General features: G+C 38.0%; 1 protein-coding gene across 5 annotated transcripts in view; it reads right to left on the bottom strand.

The window, feature by feature from the left end:
• ubr3 (ubiquitin protein ligase E3 component n-recognin 3) overlaps nt 1-21,234 on the bottom strand; it is a 412,017-nt gene that overhangs the window by 317,263 nt on the left and 73,520 nt on the right. For all 5 annotated transcript variants that reach the window (XM_064329864.1, XM_064329859.1, XM_064329863.1 and 2 more), the window contains one exon: nt 20,131-20,220. In XM_064329864.1, coding sequence (XP_064185934.1) covers nt 20,131-20,220 — 90 coding nt within the window. The remainder of the gene's footprint in view (nt 1-20,130; nt 20,221-21,234) is intronic.

Here is a 21,234-nt window from a genome sequence, read left to right as displayed (position 1 = left end):
GTTGCGTCTCCATGGATGTGTCCTGGCCGCTTCCCGTAAAGGCCTTTACTATGTCGTAACACTTAGATGGCATGTCGTAACACTTAGATGGCCCGGCGTGTATGCACAGCTGCAGTGTTTCTGCGCCGCAACTAAAAAAGGCGTCACACTAGTGTTGTCACGATACCAAAATTTTGACTTTGATACTGATACCAGGGGTTTAGTATCACGATACTCAATACTGAAATGATACTTGAAAATTAAACGATGCTAATTCAATACTCGGTACCTAACGATACTGAAATTACGTTAATAGATCAGAAACGTAATGTCCACAAGGGTTGACCTCATTTTCGAATTCATGGTTTATTAACAACCTGGTTTATTAACAACCTTTAAGTTGAAGCCTCTTCAACATATTAATATGCATAGGCCTATAGTGTTACAACACTGACCAATAGAAAAATATGTTAAATATATTTCAAAAATTAAACAGTTGTAAACTAAATAATCTTTAAAACAGGTCTTTCACCTTTAAATAGATTTAAAAACAGCATATTTTAATAACAATACAGCATCTATAATAAAATATTTCCAAATTGGAACACCTATTCTGGCAAATTACACTTTTCATCCTCTAAATCAGTAATGCGGGAGACAATTTTCCCTGGCTTTTACATTTGACTCAAAACTACTGAACGTCGGAATATTCTAATACCGAACCGTTTCTTTTTCTTTTTTTTTCTTTTTTTTTTTTTTAAGTACCGAGAAAGTGCTGAAGTTTTGGTATACCGTGCAACACTATGTCAGACACATATTCCAATCCATTGCTCAGCTTAGCAGAGAATGGGCATTTCAGAGCGCCACAGAGACAGATAGAATAACACATAAATACAAATTTCAAATAATAAATACGACATTGAGAAAAAACGGAAAAAAAGACGAAATATCAACTTGCGATCTGCGTGCTGCGCGCAAAGTAGCCTACCGTTTTATTTATTTAGACATTGGCAGATAAGAAAAATTTTGGTTACGCTGACCTATAAAACGCTATTCCAAAAGAAAAATCAGACATGTTATACATCGTTAGAAAGCTTATACTCTCACCTACTGAATAAATGAATTGTCAATCAAACCAAATTGTACTAAAAAGGGCGACAACGCGTAAGCAACAGGTGTGGTATTATGCACGGCTATTTTTGAAGGTAGCCTACCCAGTTATCACAAATGCGCGTATATTTCACAAACGGATTGTCCAAGACAATATATGACCACTCAGCCTCAAAAGGGACATCCCTACGCATAAAACCAGTGGTAAGACTGTATATTTATTCAATGTTTAGACCAAGATATTGACCGTAGAATGACATGGTATAATTTTAAAAAAACATTGTCTCGTTTGTTATTCAATGAGCAGTGTTTTCACTGCTGTATTGGCATATTTTAGTGCAAATGTCGGGTTTATCTTGTTGCTACGGAATATTACATTACATTACATTACAGGCATTTGGCAGACGCTCTTATCCAGGAACCCTATTGTATCTGTTCGGATTATTATTATTATTATTATTATTTTTCTCCGCTAAAAGTGTCTGAGGCTCAGCAACCATAAGTCCTAGAGCAACCATATTTGGCAGGTGGGTTCCTATGCCCCCCCACTACTCAGGCACTAAAAATCACCTATGTCGGCCAGATGGTGGCACTATAACAAAGGGTCATGCGTAAAAGGCCATAACTCCCACAGCATAAGTTAGATCAACACAAAACTTCATCGACCTATGCAGCTGAACGTGCTCTACAACTTTGCCATTGGGACCACCTATGTCTGCCATATTGTTTGGCCACCATTTAGACTTTTTAGTTGGGGCGTGGAAGTTTTCTCCGCTAAAATGTCTGAGGCTCAGCAACCATAAGTTGCAGACCAACCAAATTTGGTAGGTGAGTTCCTATGGCCCCCCACTACTCAGTCACTACAAATCACCTATGTCGGCCAGATGGTGGCGCTATAACAAAGGGTCATATTTTAAAAGTTCATAACTCCCACAGCATAAGTTAGATCAACACAAAACTTCATCGACCTATGCAGCTGAACGTGCTCTACAACTTTGCCATTGGGACCACCTATGTCCGCCATATTGTTTGGCCGCCATTTAGACTTTTTAGTTGGGGCGTGGAAGTTTTCTCCGCTAAAATGTCTGAGGCTCAGCAACCATAAGTCCTAGAGCAACCATATTTGGCAGGTGGGTTCCTATGCCCCCCCACTACTCAGGCACTAAAAATCACCTATGTCGGCCAGATGGTGGCACTATAACAAAGGGTCATGCGTAAAAGGCCATAACTCCCACAGCATAAGTTAGATCAACACAAAACTTCATCGACCTATGCAGCTGAACGTGCTCTACAACTTTGCCATTGGGACCACCTATGTCCGCCATATTGTTTGGCCGCCATTTAGACTTTTTAGTTGGGGCGTGGAAGTTTTCTCCGCTAAAATGTCTGAGGCTCAGCAACCATAAGTTGCAGACCAACCAAATTTGGTAGGTGGGTTCCTATGGCCCCCCACTACTCAGTCACTACAAATCACCTATGTCGGCCAGATGGTGGCGCTATAACAAAGGGTCATATTTTAAAAGTTCATAACTCCCACAGCATAAGTTAGATCAACACAAAACTTCATCGACCGATGCAGCTGAACGTGCTCTACAACTTTGCCATTGGGACCACCTATGTCCGCCATATTGTTTGGCCGCCATTTAGACTTTTTAGTTGGGGCGTGGAAGTTTTCTCCGCTAAAATGTCTGAGGCTCAGCAACCATAAGTTGCAGACCAACCAAATTTGGTAGGTGGGTTCCTATGGCCCCCCACTACTCAGTCACTACAAATCACCTATGTCGGCCAGATGGTGGCGCTATAACAAAGGGTCATATTTTAAAAGTTCATAACTCCCACAGCATAAGTTAGATCAACACAAAACTTCATCGACCGATGCATCTGAACGTGCTTTTGGGAACACCTATGTCCGCCATATTGTTTGCCCGCCATTTTGACTTTTTTATTAGTTGGGGTGCGGAAGAGCTGTAGCTCCAAATCTAAGTGTTACAACATCTAGTAAACTTCTTTACGGCAAGCGACATACATGGCGGCACAAGTAATCCGACACCGTAGGGTCTAGTTTTTATCAGTGAGGGGAGGGTCTGACCTTCGGGGAAGCAATGGAAGACAGTGCCACCCAGAGTGCATGCTAGGATACCAAAAGTTTGTTAGTAAAAGCTTTTTGAGAGGATGAATAATTACTTTTCTTTGGCATGGATCCATTTGAAGACAGTATCGGGTGAGTTCGTTTAGTCTTTGAATCTGTCATTATGCTGAGAAATAGCTGAACCATTTTATTGATAGGTTCTGAGTTTCTGTGCACACGTGCGAAAACACGCTGGTATAATAAAACAATGACGGTAATACATATGTAGTCCGCTTCGTTCCGTTGCTACCATAACAGACTATCTTGTGTCTACAGCTGCAGTTTCTCGCTGAAATTTCTAATACTGAATATAAACAAAAGACACAATTTATGCTGTACTCTGCCAATGTCTAAATAAATAATACGCTACGGTAAGGCCTTGAGAGGATGAATCATTACATTTCTTTGGCATGGATCCATTTGAAGACAATATCGGGTGAGTTCGTTTACTCTTTAAATCCGTCATTATGCTGAGATAAATCGTATTCTCAATTTAATCTCTAAATTGACTGTAAGGTTAGGGTTGTAACTAGTTAGCCGTTTCGTAGGTGACTTAGTTAATGCACTCGTCTTAACTATTGCTTGTATTTTTGCATAGACTGCGTTGTTGCTGTTCTTGTTTGTTAGTGTTAATCAGTTTAACCTACAGGGTCCAAATTGAACTATGCGGTTGTTCCCTGCACTTGGAACGGTAGGCTACTGCCCTCTAGGGTTTTCGACACACTTGTTCCTGGTATGGTTATACACTTTGTTGTACATCGCTCTGGATAAGAGCGTCTGCCAAATGCCTGTAATGTAATGTAATGTGATATTCCGTAGCAACAAGATAAACCAGACATTAGCCCTAAAATATGCCAATACAGCAGTGAAAACGCTGCTCACTGAATAACTAAAAAACGAGACAATGTTTTTTTTAAAATTATACCATGTCATTATACAGTCAATATCTGGGACTACGCATTTAATAAATATACAATCTTACCATCGGGTTTACGCGTAGAGATGTCCCTTTTGCGAATGAGTGGTCATATATTGTCTTGGACAATCCGTTTGTGAAATATAGGCGCATATGTGACGCCTGGCTCGGCTACCTTCAAAAATAGCTGTGCGTAATACCACACCAGTTGCTTACGGCGTTGTCGCCCTTTTTAGTACAATTTGGCTTGATTGACAATTCATTTATTCAGTAGGTGAGAGTATAACCTTTCTAACGATGTATAACATGTCTGATTTTGCTTTTGGAATAGCGTTTTATCGGTCAGCGTAACCGAAAATTTTTTTATATGCCAGTGTCTAAATAAATAATACAGTAGGCTATTCTGCGAGCAGCACGCAGGTCGCGAGTTGATATTTCGTCTTTTGTTTCGTTTTTTCTCAATGTCGTATTTATTCTTTGAAATGTGTATTTATGTGTTATTATTCTATCTGTCTCTGAGGCGCTCTGAAATGTGCATTCTCTGCTAAGCTGAGCGATGGATTTGTATAGGTTTGTGTCTGATGTAGTGTTGCACAGTACGCCGACACTTCAGCACTTTTTCCGTACTTAAAAAAAAAAAAAAAAAAAGAAACGGTTCGGTATTAGAATTTTCCGACATTCGGTAGTTTTGCGTCAAATGTAAAAGCCAGGGACAGGTGTCTCCCGCATTACCGATTGAGAGGATGAAAAGTGTAATTTGTCAGAATCTTCGCTAGATGGCAGTAGCAACTAAGGTTGGCAAGTGAGGTGACCTGCGCTTGTGTATTTTTCGTGGTTGATACAGTGCAAGCTTAGACTCAGTTCACTTCAGTAGCAATAGCTGTTCTAATTTGTAAATATTTTATTATAGGAAGATGCTGCATTGTTATTGAAATATGCTGTTTATAGATCTATTTTAAAGTGAAAGACCTGTTTAAAGATAATTTACTTTACAATTGTTTAATTTTTGAAATATATTTAATATAGTTTTCTATGGTTTAGTGTTGTAACACTATAGTCCTATGCTTATTGATATGTTGAACAGGCTTCAACTTAAAGGTTGTTAATAAACCAGGTTTTTAATAAACTGTGAATTCGAAAATGAGGTCATCCTTGTGGACATTATGTTTCTGATCTATTAACGTAATTTCAGTATCGTTAGGTACCGAGTATTGAATCAGTATCGTTTCAGTATCAATTATCGTGATACTAAACCTGGTATTGGTATCACAGTCAAAATTTTGGTATCGTGACAACACTATTGTGACACCTTTTTTAGTTGCGGCATGGAACCGCTGCAACTGTACATACACGCCGGGCCATATATGTGTTACGACATCCCATCTAAGTGTTACGATATAGTAAAGGCCTTTACGGAAAGCGGCCAGGACACATCCATGGCGACGCAACTAAGTCATTCGACAGCGTCTCTTAGCACACAATTGGCCATAAGTCATCCACTTTTTTAAACAATCGTCATGATATTCAGTAGATATGTTGGGTGAAGGTATATGATCATGAGGACAACGCCATTTTAAAATCGCTCAATAGGGAGCGCGATGGTGCCAATGCTTGGACCCCTCCCAACGCCGCTTGCGGCTTTAATTATTATAATTATCCTATGACACTATGTTACTAACATTCTAAATAGAACACAGAATCCCATAACTTATAATGTATGTAATCTATAATGTAGGCTGGAAACCCTATTCTTATTCATTCACATACCTATTTAGCCTTTTTTCCCCATCATACTATGTTATATATGTATGTATAGGTATATATGTGTACATGTATTATTTTTATTTATTGTTATTATAAAAATTATTATTATTACCACTTATTTTTTTGATGTTGTGTAAGTTGTATGTATGTTCATGTGTATGTATGTATGTAGGGGTTGTAGTGGAAGGGGTGGGAAGGGGATTTTCATTAAAAAATGAAAATGTTTGTAAATGTTGATGATACAGTTCAAGATTTTCACTAAAAACTATTGTTTAAAAAAAAAAAGTTTACTAGGCTGAAGGAGGGGCAGGATCTTCCCATTGCATCCTCTTAGTGGTCTCATGCAGCATATTATTGAAGAGAATTAATAGCATCTTCAAAGACATATATTTGCCGTATAGCCACATATCATCTCCTTTTGTTTCTATAGTTATGTCAGAACACTGATAAATATTTGTTATTTCTATCTCGTTAGCCATGCATCTCTCTCTCCATCTCTCTCACTAGTTAACCACCTAGCTTGCAACCTCTCTATCCCTCTCACTAGCTGGCTAGCGATCTCTTCATATCTCTCTCACTAGTTAGCTAACAAGCAAGTTGAAACTGCCATCAGTGTCATTTTTAGATGCTTGTCCCTGTATTCTTTTTATAAAACGCTGTATAACACCAGGTGTGATTGTACCATAATAAGTTGTTTATCCATTTTTCCTCACTGGGCAGAACAATAATTTGCGAAATGGTATCATATCGGTTCGACAAATAGGAAGCCCAAAACTCTGATTGGCTGTTGACAGGTGATGCCCGCGAAAACTGTGGTCAACGTTTTTTGGGCAACTCTGGTTGCTCAGTTGCTCGTGTTGCCGAACGTCGCTCAGCTACATATAGAATGAATGGACTTCTGGCCACTCATCAACAGAGTTGCTCGCTGTGTGAACGCATGGTTATTTTTATGGTTTATGATATTTGGAACCAAATGTAATAATTGCTTCTCGCCCAGATATTTACTGATCGCTTGTGTATCCATGATGTTACTGTTTATGCTGTTATTCCAAAGTAAATGTGTCAGTCTACAATTAGTTTTGATTAGCATTAGCTAAAAGCTAACCTACCAACTTAATGTCAATTGATTTAGGCCTAGTGGCCGTAGTAGTAAATGTTTGCCCAGATACTACAGCAACTGTATGGAGACACCTTGATGCCAGTTGTAAATAAAATGAAAATGTCTTTTTATGAATGAGACTGCGAGTTACACAGTATATTGCATGTAGAAGAATTACATAATTATCAGAATGATTACTTTGATGCATTTACAGATCGAATCACAAAATGCCAGCGGCGCTCATGGATCAGGGAGAGAGCACTGGGAAATGATGTACAGTGGTGAATCACACAAATGTGTAATTTAACAGACATGATAATTTAGCAATGGTATTTCTACGGATTGCATACTTTAAATAAGAACAAAAATGCATCCGTATGTATGCTGAGAATTGTTTTAAAAAGAAGGAAAGTCACTCCATCATACACTATCAATGGTAGGTTTCTGAATGCTACCGAGTGGACGTGTTGAAACAAAATAACAGCGGGACTGGTTAGTGAAAATAGTTAAACAGAACAACCACATCCAGAATGTATTTAAAATGCAATATAACAATCTATTATGAATTTTTTTTAAAGTTGTGATCAGAATTGATCCTGATGTATAGAGCTAAGCACAGCACCACTGAACTGGAGCAACTGTAAACAAGGTTGCAGTATGTTAGCTTTTCTTACGGTATAATTCTAATAGAGGAAAAGTTTGGTAGAAATGGTCATAATTCATGCATGGCTGTTACGACCCGGTCTAGGGTCAGAATGTAACAGGGTGAATGATTAGGGAAATGGGTAGGGAAATGTACTGCCAACCGATCAGTAACTCCGGTCCCTATCTGCCTATCCAAATCTAACTGGCTGCTGGCTAGTCTTTGAAGGTTACTGGGCAAGGGGTGGTTTTGAACGCTGAACTTCGCAGTTAGCTGATAGTCGGAAATTAAAAGCCCGAATAGCGGCTGGTTAGATCTCCACCCAGAGTAGTTTCAAAAACAATAGAGAAAAAATAAAAAAGCAAAATCACAAACTTGTGTCCTGATGGAAAGATTTTTAGTCCAGCTGGGAACACACTAATTAACTGGAGCCATCGTCCCTCCTTCCTCCTCCCTCCCCTCTATGCTCTCAGGCTCAACCACAATTTGCATATTTTAAAATTGTGAAATGGGCAGAGACAGGCGATTATCTCATGTAATGGTAGTTTACAATGACTTTTAGTTTATACTAGAGCGACAAACAATTTGTTGCCCTTTCTATCATCCTTGTGCCCATAGTTGAAACTTAAATTGTAGTGAACTTTTACCCCATCACTGGCTCAGTTGTCATAATGTTATTACAGAATATTATCTCCTGTAATTATATTTAAATACCATTAAAATTAATAAAATGAAAGACAACACATTTGCTGAGTTTGATAAACACAATTACAATGTTTCCACATCTGTTTGCTGCCAAACAGGCAGACTAATGACTCTCAGCCATGCGCTCTTATCAGTTACATGTTTATGCATTTTATGAGTGACAACGTTGAATATCAGTTTAAAGTCAAGTGATAATATAATGTTAGTGACAATGTAGCAATTTAAAGAAACAGCATTGTTCTTGTACAGAAGGGTAGGTCATAAAGTCATTTAAAGGCAAATACAGAAAGTGTATATTATCATATATATTTGCCACAGGAATCTTTATAGAAGTGCGAAATAAATGTGCTTCTGTGTCAGTGGTATCATTAACATGAAAGTCAAATATATCAAATATTTCCTCTGGTTACATGTTTCCTCCAGAATGTTGTATTGCAGAATCTAATGCGTAAGTGGCCACACTTATTTCAAAAGTACAAACCGTGGAATTTGCTGTGATTATGCTAAGAAATGTCACGGCCATCAACAAACTTTTCTGTGGCGTAAAATGGCATGTTTTCATTTTATTAATTACATCACAAGTTTGACAGTACAAAATCAATAAGCAGACGGAACAGACGGAGAATAGCAAAGAGAGGGATTATGGCTGCTTAATTTTCTTTAGTAAAAAAGCGCAAAAAAAGCAAGTACCCCTCGCAGCAGCCTGCAAGATAGGGCAGGGTCGGATGTTAGGAATTAGAAGAAGTGCGAATGTCAGGAGACGAGACATGGATCTCATACTTTGACCTGGGTGTCTGCTACAGGCTTGCCATTTTCTTTGCAAGCTATGTTTATCTAGAGTCAATCTTAAGGCTGAAGTTACGTAAAATTTGTCTCTTTAATTTATTGTATATAGTTTAACACGCGTGCTGGCTTGCATGCCATCAATGTAAAATCATTAATCAATAGTTGTTATAGATCAGAGGTTTTCAACCTGGGGAGGCCGTCATTTTTTTTGGCGGTTGGAGAATTGTTTGATTTACATGACCAGCATTTTAGCTGGGTGAAAGGCTGCAAGCTAAACTGTCAGTGCTAAAACATTTCACTTTTTGAATTAATTCAAACTGGAATTTATCAGGAATAAGTGGTTACAAACAGGGCCTCTCAAAAGGAAAGATTCAGAGGCTGGTACATCTACAGGTAAGAAAACAGCTCCGGTGTCTGACACTGAAAAGAAACGTAAAGCAAAACGAAGGAAATAGAGCAGTGAGCACCTAGGCCTAGGCTTCACATGTGTAAGAACTGAAAATGAGCATCTGCCGCTATGTGTTGTATGCTCAGAAGTCTTATCAAACGAAGCTTTGAAACCCAATAAATTACGGCGTCATCTGGAGACCAAGCATAGTCAGTATGTGTCCAAGCCTATCGAGTTTTTTGAAAACAAACTCAGATTGCGTTACTACTGGATAATGTGCATTTCAATTATGTAGTAGCACCCTATTAGCCCGGGATCATTAAATGTTTTTTTCTGTAACAATAGTGTTATTATTTTTTATTGTTTGTTGTGTCAAAATTAATTAGCCCAGCCCCCCCGTAGCTCCCCCAATCACAATTATCAATGCGTGATAATTTTAGTGGTAGTGATAAATAGAGGTACCTTGGTTATTTCTTATTAAAATAAAATTTACATGACATAATTTTGCTCATACTCACCTCCTTGTCAATTTTACACATTACATAAAAGTACAACAAAACACAAACATGCAATTACAATAATACACCTAAAACTAACAAAAAAGCAGGTCCTTGCTTCTCTTTATGTATTAAGTTATTTAGCCAAGTAAGCAATAACTGCCCCAAGCCTGCTGCTTCTTTTTAAATCCCCAGTTTGACATAAACAATGATGGGGACACTGTGCTGTAGGAGAAGCCATCTTTCAGATGCAACATTAAACCACTGTGGTCATTAACAATCCCATGACACTCATCACAAAGAGTAGGGGATTCCCCAGTGTCCTGGCTAGGCTCTCTCAATCTGCCTCCTAATCATCTGCAAATTTAATGCCTAAAAAATTGTTTTCTCCCTCTCCACCTCTGCTGATGTGTGGTCAGCAGGGGGGTGCTGCACATTGGTGGTGGTTGAGGCTAGTTCCCCCTCATCACAGTAAAACACTTCGAGCATCTGAAAAAGAGCTATATAAATGAAATGTTCCATTTAATTAATTTATAAGGTACTTTAGGTTAGCATGACTGCTTTAGGCACAGGTTATCATGAAACTAGAAATACCGCCTCGCGGTTGTATGCCTCCACCAACCAGCAGCCAGTTTGTATATAAAATGTCATCACTTCATCATTTTATCCTATTAGACATGTGTGAAACTTTGTCATAATTAGTGTATGAATTCTTGAGTTATGGCCAAAAACGTGTTTTGAGAGGCCATAGTGACCTTGATCTTTGACCACCAAAATCTATTCGGTTCATTCTTGAGTCCAAGTGGACGTTTGTGCCAAATTTGAATAAATTCCCTCATGGCGTTCCTGAGATATCGCATTCACGAGAGTATGGGACGGACGTGAGGTCACAGTGACCTTGACCTTTGACCACCAAAATCTAATCAGTTCATCCTTGAGTCCAAGTGTACATTTGTGCCAAATTTTAAGAAATTCCCTCAAGGTGTTCCTGAGATATAAGCTGGTTTTGTAACCTAAAGGTCACAGGTTCAACTCCAAATGTAATGTAAAACTAGAAATACCACCTCGCGGTTGTATACCTCCGCCAACCAATAGCCAGTTTGGATATAAAATGTCATCACTTCATCAAGGCTTCATGCATGTGATAATTCACTCCTTCCCTGGTTCCTTTTCCTGGCTGTGAAACTTTGTCATAATTAGCGTATGAATTGAGTTAAGGCCAAAAATGTGTTTTGTGAGGTCACAGGACTGGTGCACTTCATAAAATAGATGGCATCAGGAAGAACAAGGAAATACTCTGGATATATTGAAGCAACACCTCGAGACATCAGCTAGAAAGTTAAAACTTGGTCACAACTGGGTCTTCCAGCAGGACAATGATCCTAAGCATACCTCCAAAGCTGTAACAAAATTGCTTAAAGACTTTCAACAAAGTGAAAAGTATTGGAGTGGCCATCACAAAGCCCTGACCTGAATCCCATAGATAAATTGTGAACTGAACTGAAAAGGCGTGTCCGAGCACAAATCTTACTGAGTTACACCAGTTCTCTCAGGAGGAATGGGCAAAAATTCCTGCAAAGTATTGTGAGACGCTTGCGGAAGGCTTCCCCAAGCATATGATTCAAGCTAAGCAATTAACCCCTTAGCACACATGCCAAATCTTGCCAATCCTTGCCAATTTAGGGGGTATCCTATTTAAAGCTTTATAACTCCAGATGTGAACACCACAGAGACTTGAAATTAAGACATTTGTACAATTTACAATACTTGCGTAGATTATTTTTTATTCATAATTTTGGAAGAAATAAAGTGCCACAAATGAAACTGTCTAGGCAAATGAATTTGCTCTTTTTTAGTTTGCAATGAAATACAGAGAGATTGCAAATATACAGCAGGTTAAAGTATACATCTCCTGGATCAAAAACTTCTTGACCACAAGTTCATAAAATCTAAGGGTGGATATGTAGAACGACTATAGATGTATGAAGCAAAAACTAAGCAGTGTACCCAGCGTCTCCAAATCTATCCAAAATGTCTAAATTATGCATTGCTGTAAATCACAACATATTCACATATTTCACTGCAAATCAACCGTTCTGACTCAAGAAAATCACTGTTGCATAATTTTCAAGGGGGAATTACAAGCTTTCAGTCAGTACAGTGGTCTAAAATATCTAGGGGTCCAGAAACATATCCAAAATCTCTCCAAAACTGAATAAAATGCTTTTTGTCCATTATAAAGCATATAAATGAGCCCCTTATGAAGGTTTAAGATGAAACATTGCTATCAGATTTAAAAAAATAATGCAAAAATATTGTCACACAATGCAGTACAGTACCTACATGTGTAATAATTAACTTGTATGTATTTCTATACTCTGTACTCTCGTATGTTTTCTTGTATGGGGAATGAATGAATGAATGAATGAATGAATGAATGAATGAATGAATGAATGAATGAATTAATTAATTAATTAATTAATTTTATTATTGTGTCATGCATCACATGGATGCCCAGCCCACATGGGCTTATATTACACCAACATTTAGCATATAACAGATCCAGAGTAAATCCTAGACCTATTAAAATGCTACAGACACATATCTGATACATATACCCTGTACAAAAGAGTATAGCCTCCATAACCAAACCGTCTTATCTTCTTTTCCAAGTTCCAGGTTTTTGCAACGTATTCAAAATCATTTCATAAATAATAACACCTCATTAGAGACTAAACAAACAATCCATCTTGCCTTCTTTTCCAGGCTTTTGAGACAAAGTTAGCCATTTTAAAAACGTCAAACTTAAACAGCCATTCCAATTTTTCATCATCCCCCCCCCCAAAACACTTCAGGATTACGTACAGACATTTCATGGAAAATTGGTGCTCTTAGATCATCATAATATGTGCAGTACAGCATAAAGTGGGATTCATTTTCGATTTCACCCAGATCACATAACAGACATAGTCTTTTTTCTTCGATTACATCATTAAATCTGCCTATCTCAATAGCCAGAGGAAGGATACCGGTTCGTAACTGGGCAACCAGGGACCTTTGGCTTCTGATTAGGTATGCCATAACATATGGTTCAGGGCCATATTTTTGCTTAACATGAATATAAGTCCTTAATTTTGGTTTCAGCAATATATCATTAGACCACTTTTCTTCAAAGTTGGATAAAAGCTTATATTTAATCATGTTAATATTACACCTTAAGTTATTTCTGTAAATATATTGTAAATCAGCCTCCTCAAAAATTGCATCAAGTTTAGTCCATGGGGTGCGGTGTAATTTATCCCAAAGAAAGACCTTTTTGGTTATCCTATCCTCTGGCATACTGATCAGGCGGTTCCACAGGCGGACCATTTCACACTTTTGTCTTATAGGACCAGGCACCCACCCCATATCACCCTGAATAGCTAGAACTGGAGCAAATTTATGTACAACCAGAAAACAACGTATGGCTCTGTTCTGAATAGAATTGGCATTTTTGGATTCTTTAAAGCCCCATATGCCAGCAGCATAATTCAGTACAGGAGAAACACAGGCATCATAAAGTTGTGAATATGTTGAATAACCAAGATCTTTGCACACTTTTAATTTATTGATCACTGAGCCTAACGCTCTCCCAGCCGAAGTCGCTAGGGATTTTATCCCCCCCTCGTAGGTCATAAATTCATCCAGAGCAAACCATAGGTATTTGTATACACTAGCATATTCTAGTGGTGATGGTCCAAAAGTGATATTTTGTGTACTTCTTGCTGTACCCTATTTTCCTGAAATGCATTATCTGGGTTTTACTCTGATTTATTGTTAATCTCCATCTAGAGCACCATAAGTTCACAAGGTTTAACATATTTTGTAAGTCAACTTCTGATTCAGCAATAAGGGCTATATCATCTGCATAGAGTAAAATGCCAAGTGTTGTATCCTCCAGACTTACACCTAGGTTTGCATCCTTAACCTCTTAGCGCACAGCCCCTAGTGGTGGGCACGCCCGCGTGCCTAAATTACTAAACTCAAACATTCGGTGCTACTGCAACCAAAGTGTGAGATGAAAACAGAAACGCGTTGTTTCAGTTTCATTAGTAGACGATACATGACAACTATGCCGAAAACGGAGTTTCGCAGCCCCACCATTGTCGCTCCCGTCGTTCATTTAACACACACCCCCTCCCTGCAGTCTCATCTAAAAAACACCCCCCACCCTTGACATAATGGACAATATTGTCTATCTTGGCATTCATAAAAATATTCTTTCACCACTAAAAAATCGTATTCCGTCATAGCAACAAGATGAACCCGACAATAGCCCTAAGATATGCCTATACAGCAGTGAAAACGCTGCTCACTGAATAACGAAATAAACGAGAAAAAGTTTTTAAAAATGATACCATGTCATTCTACAGTCAATATCTGGGACTAAATATTGAATAAATATAAAACCTTACTGTTGGTTTTACGTGTAGAGATGTCCCTTTTGAGACTGCGTGGTCATATATTGTCTTGGACAATCCGTTTGGGAAATATAGGCGCATCTGTGACGCCTGGGTATCTTCCAAAATAGCTGTGCGTAACACCACACCTGTTGTTTACGGCGTCGTCGCCCTTTTTAGTACAGTCTGACTAGATTTACAATTCATTTATTCGGTAGGCGAGAGTATAAGCTTTCTAACGATGTATAACATGTCTAATTCTGCTTTCGGAATAGCGTTTTATAGGTCAGCGTAACAGAAAATATTCTTAGCATAGCATTCACTTACGCAATCACACTCTGTTAGCAGACAAATACGATGCACCTAACTAAACATGTTCAAGGATATTTCGTAATTTCTTGGAAAATACTATTATTATTGAGGACTTCTGAACATAGCTAAGCCATATGTTTGCTGATAGACCTAGCTGACATCGTTTTCTGGAGCAAAACAGAAGCGAATAGAACAATATAATTGATACTGTCTCTCTGTCTCTATCTACTGAACATAGAGGAGATTTCACCATTGCTATGCAAGTATTATCGTTCAAAATATTTCGGTTATATACGTTCTTTTTGAAATTGAGTATTTTTAAATAGGTTAGTGGTGTTATATAATGTAAATATTTCACACTGTAATGTAAGCGTTATACGGAAGTGTAATAGTTTTTGAGAAGCATGCAACAGTGATGACGTCAGAGCTGGAACATTGCCAAAACGTGGTGGACGGGTGAAAATTGTTTTCATGTTGTCTCATCCCCATACAATAAAACATACGAGAGTACAGAGTATAGAAATACACACGAGTTAATTATTACACATTTAGGTACTGTACCGCATTGTGTGACAATGTTTTTGCATTATTTTTTTAATCTGATAGCAATGTTTCATCTTAAACCCTCATAAGGGGCTCATTTATATGCTTTATAATGGACAAAAAACATTTTATTCAATTTTGGAGATTTTGGATATGTTTCTGGACACCTAGCTATTTTAGACCACTGTACCGACTGAAAGCTTGTAATTCCCATTTGAAAATTATGCAACAGTGATTTTCTTGAGTCAAAACAGTTGATTTGTAGTGAAATACATGGATATGTTATGATTTACAGCAATGCATAATTTAGACATTTTGGATAGATTTGGAGATGCTGGGTACACTGCTTAGTTTTTGCTTCATACATCTATAGTAGTTCTACATATCCACCCTTAGATTTTATGAACTTGTGGTCAAGAAGTTTTTGACCTAGCACATGTATAGTTTAACCTCCTGCATATATTCAATCTCGCAGTATTTCATTGCGAACTTAAAAAGTGCAAATTTATTTTGGATTTTTTGTCAAAACAATTGCATTTGTGGCACTTTATTTCTTCCAAAATTATGAATATAAACTAATCTGTGTTAGTATTGTAAATTGTACAAATGTCTTGCTTCATTTAAGCCATTTTTCAAGTCTCTGTGATGTTCACGTCTGGAGTTATAAAGCTTTAAATAGGGTACCCCCTAAATGGGCAAGGATTGGCAAAATTTGGCTTGTGCCTTAAGAGGTTAATTTGTTGAGCCAAATCATTCACATATAAAGCAAACAGAGTTGGAGAAAGAATGTCACCTGGTTTGACTCCAAAGGGAGTAGGAAACCATCCAGTAAACATGCTATTTATCTCTACACAGGCGACTGGAGAACTGTATAAAGTTTTAATTGCTTTGTAGAATTTACCATCAATCCCAGCTTTAATAAGCTTGAAGGCAAGCAGATCCCTATTGACCCAATCAAAGTCCTTTTGGAAGTCAACAAAGCAAACAAATGTAGATTTTCCTTCCTCTATTCTGGCTCTAAGTACAAATGATACTGAATAGATATGATCAATGCAAGCTCTACTTTTCCTAAATCCATTCTGCTCATCAACAAGATATTCTGTCATTTCCAAGTACTGAATTAACCGGTTATTTAAAATGTTTGAGTATAATTTATAAACTGTACTTAAAAGGCTGATGCCCCTATAGTTAAGGAGAACCCTTAGATCATTCTTAGCTGACTTTGGGATCGGTTTAATAATAGCTTTATACCACACAGAAGGAATGATGCCATCTTCAAAGCAAGTTTGAAACAGACAGCATAACACCGCTAGTAATGACGGAGACTTTAGGACTTCATTTGGGATTCCCTCTACCCCTGATGCTTTCTTTAACTTTGCCCTGTCTACAACACACTTTACTTCCTCCCGTGTGATATTATTATTCAAGAATTGATTTGGGATGTACCCAGAATGATTCATGGTTTTCTCCAACTCATAATTTGCATTACATGTATCTTTTAGAGAAGTATCATCAAAAACCGGTGGAATATGATTTCCTGAAAGTCTGCAAAATCATTTTCCCATTTTCCGAGAACAAGCTCTTTTTTATTCTCAGGATCACCATTACTTAATACAATTTCCATTGGAATTTTTGTTGATCTCCTAGGGCCCAATTTATTTATTTCGTTCCAAACTGTTGTGGATTGCTGCATTGTAATTGGTCTAGGTGTAAAGCTTGTCCTCTCCTGAATTTCCTTTTATAGAATCGTAATTGTCAAAAGAAAATTGAGTTTGCCTAAATTTTTTCCTTTAAGAGTTTTTCAGTCATTTGATCTTTACACTTTAGGAACTCATTTTCAGCTGTTTTTCTATCAATCCATAGTTTTTTGAGCTCCAAGTACCTATTTTAAGGTATGCATTACCCTTACTCCCAAGGGTAATGGGGATGGGACGACATGAAAACAATTTTCAACCGTCCACCACGTTTTGGCAATGTTCCAACTCTCACTTCATAACCGTTGCATGCTTCACAAAAACTATTACACTACCATCTAACGCTTACATTACAGTGTGAAATATCCACATTATATAACACCACTAACCTATTTAAAGATACTCAATTTCAAAAATAACGTATATAACCGAAATATTTTGAGCAGTAATACTTACATAGCAATGATGAAATCTCATCTATGTTCAGTAGATAGAGACAGAGACAGTATCAATGATACTGTTCTATTCGCTTCTGTTTTGCTCCAGAAAACGATGTCAGCTAGGTCTATCAGTAGACATATGGCTTAGCTATGTCCAGAAGTCTTCAATAATAATAGTATTTTCCAAGAAATTATGAAATATCGTTGACCACGTTTCATTATGTGCAGCGTATTTTTCTGCTAACATAAAGTGAATGCGTAAGTGAATGCGATGCCAAGAATATTTTCTGATACGCTGACCTATAAAACGCTATTCCAAAAGCAGAATTAGACATGTTATACATCGTTAGAAAGCTCATACTCTCACCTACTGAATAAATGAATTGTCAATCAAGCCAGACTGTACTAAAAAGGGTGACGACGCCGTAAACAACAGGTGTGGTATTACGCACAGCTATTTTGGAAGATACCCAGGCGTCACAAATGCGCGTATATTTCCCAAACGGATTGTCCAAGACAATGTATGACCACACAGTCTCAAAAGGGACATCTCTTCACGTAAAACCAACAGTAAGATTGTATATTTATTCAATATTTAGTTCCAGATATTGACTGTAGAATGACATGGTATAATTTTTAAAAACTTTTTCTCGTTTATTTCGTTATTCAGTGAGCAGCGTTTTCACTGCTGTATAGGTATATCTTAGGGCTATTTTCAGGTTTATCTTGTTGCTATGACGGAATATTATTTTTTAGTGGTGAAAGAATATTTTTATGAATGCCAAGATAGACAATATTGCCCATTATGTCAAGGGTGGGGGGTGTTTTGTAGATGAAACTCGGATGCTTGAGTTTAGTAATCTCCCGACCACTAGGGGCTTTGCGCTAAGAGGTTAAAATTGGCGTGGCAGAACATAATGAGAGCCCATGAATGACAGTGTAGCGGCACCGCTTTCGTCGGCTTTGAATTCAAAATGTTGCCATATTGGCGCAATTTTCATTTTCTTTGACACTAACTCTGCCATGTCTCATCTCATCATCCCAAAAAACACCTGAACTTTCTCGTAGCTAAACAACACACGATGCGCATCGTCTTCCCCCACCCACCTTTGATTGGTCTACTGAAATTTGATATCCTTGTTGCCGGCCTTGGCACTAAATTGCGCACGGCCTGTCAATCTTCTATTTTTTTCTCTCTTTTTTTGCACTCAGACACTAATGGCTCCGTTTATAAACAAACATAATGTTATGTTAATCACGTTGTCATATTGCTTATTACTAATGCAATACAAGTTGGATTTAGCGCCGTCGGCACAGGTTGCTGATGTAGGCTACTTTTTAATTCACCAGAACATCTCAATGACGAATGCTGGTTCATTCGGTTCGCATAATAATCAAACCAGTTTAAGCTCATACACCGGACTGGACCGGCAAAAACGGAAACAGATGCAACCCTAGTGCCCACCTGTTGTATTCTTTAGTAAAGCAGGTACCTGGAGCATGCGTAGTAGTTTGGGGCTATATCGCTGCATTCACTATAGTTAGAGAGCTGGCTGCAAGGTCATTTTAATCAGGAGAACAGCAACTGTTCTACAATTAAAAGTTAATTCTATGGTGGAATTCCCCTTTAAAAATCACATTTGGTTCCCATTTCACAATTGCTTACCATTTTGTTATTCATTTCACGAAGGCAATGACCCTCATCTACAAACACAGAATAATGCACTATGGGTTTGCTGGCTCTCTAGTTTTGAAGTTTTCTTTTCTCAGAAGTGGTAACATTGCAGAGGTGAGAAATCACTGACTAGATAATGTGTTAGCAATACCAAACATTTCTAAGTACAACATGAATTCGCTGTAGCTAGCTAGTGATCTGGGCAATTCAAAGCCAAAGCAAAGCTTTCGCCAGCTGTTGGAGCAAAGCAAACCATTTCCGTTTTTTTAATGTAATGTTATACACAATTAGCTAATTAAAATAGCTGTATTTGAGCTTTCACGTTAATCTTTCAAACACGCCTTATGTTAAATGTGATGTTAATATGTTGCTTGCACCTCTGCAACCCAGAGCACAGGAGTGCCTTCCTCATTCTTTCCTTGTCTTCACATAAAGTATATTTTTAGAGGAATAATTTACATTTTATATAATTAGTAATTTGTATAACAGGCTAAACCTAGCTTTACAGCCATTTTTCCTTCTGTTAAACATGATAATAGTAAATTTTGCCAATCCAGTGAAGAGATAATGTCATCGTATATAAACACTTGTATTCAGTTTGGGTCAAACTGGGTCAAATTTTTTACATTTTTTTATTTTTCAATTAAAAGCATTAAATGAATGTTTTTATTGATTTGATATTTTCATACCAAAGAATTAACCAAAATACAGGAAACAAATATCCTGAAACTGGAATTTTTCAGTGGAAGAACCCCCAGATACCCCCCCACCCCACCTTGGTTCAGAAAATCCCCCATTTCTGATGTCCCCACATTGGCAATTATGCTGCTCATGCCTCTCTCTTCGAAACCCCATCCCCCATGGCAAATCCAGGCAAAAAGTAGGTTGAAAAAAAAAAAAGATTTTATACCGGCAAAAGAAAACCAGTAAGTGAAATAATTGGAAGTGAAAGTAAGACAAAGATAACAAAAGCAAATGAATTTTTTTGCATTATGGTCCTCCAGGAGTGTACCTGAATCTGAAGAGGGTGGACCATGATCTTCATGAGCATTTCGTGATCCGGAAGGAGACTATCCAAGTCCAGCCCTTGGCATTTCACCGCCTGAGGGAAATCACCAGTGATTTAGTTCTATTCAGAGACATAATCTTGAGTCATTTTTATTAATCTATGCTTCCAGTTTTGCTAGGAAAATGTAGGATTATTTGACCAAGAACATACTTATCTGTGTATTTCTACACCAAACCACTCCACAGAATGTGTTCTTCTTGTGGTTACAGTAAAATTTTCTAAGAAGCAGGCAGCAGATGTGGTCATGTGTCCCCTGAAACCCCAATAACCCAAAACCCGACCCAGGACTGAGGCAGGACTGGGTACAAATTTGTGGGTCTCTCATATATAGTGGAGAGAACCCATGAACACCGGACCACTTTTCATTTTATTTAACAAAAGAAAACTTCCATGGTTGCATTTACTGTTTTAGTTTAGTGAGACTAAGATGCACCATGGTCATGACAACAGTTCATACAGTACTTGTTGTCAGCCAATTGCAAATCAGCAAACTACAAGCTTAGCTCAGTTCACACAATCCTTAGGGAGATTAAGCGTTAAATGCAATCAAGATAGAACCTTTCAAAAAATGTAAATCAGGACAGCACAGCAAGCACTACAGCAAGTGCCATAATTATTCAATTACTGTGAGCCAGTTTGCCATTACTCATGCTAATTGGCAATTGACATCTTGCAGGCTTCACAACAAAAGGGCATCCACTCAACAGGAGCCCATAGAAACCATGGAAATGAAAAAGTGGTTTCCTTGACCCTGGTTGCCTCTCTTTAGGCTGCCTTACCTTCAACTGCACCACCTGTCACCACTGACTGAGCTCAATGCTCCTTGAAATCCTCCCCAACTGAGTTTTTGAACATGTTAAACACAGTTTTCAGAACAGCTAAACAGTGTCACCTCTCAAGTGCCATATTTATGACATCTTTACAGTGATAATCTAAAAGTAGGCCTATGTCCAGTTATTTGTATATTAGACACTCAAGCACTGAATTATTTGTCGGCAGGTGCCTCTTACATGGGTCAGACTAGGTACAGAACGCAGAGGAAAATGT

Source organism: Anguilla rostrata, chromosome 3 (genome assembly GCF_018555375.3).
Source record: "Anguilla rostrata isolate EN2019 chromosome 3, ASM1855537v3, whole genome shotgun sequence".
Classification (NCBI taxonomy): Eukaryota; Metazoa; Chordata; class Actinopteri; order Anguilliformes; family Anguillidae; genus Anguilla; species Anguilla rostrata.
The sequence above is the reverse complement of the archived record's forward strand: the minus strand, read 5'-3'. Positions and strand labels throughout refer to the sequence as shown.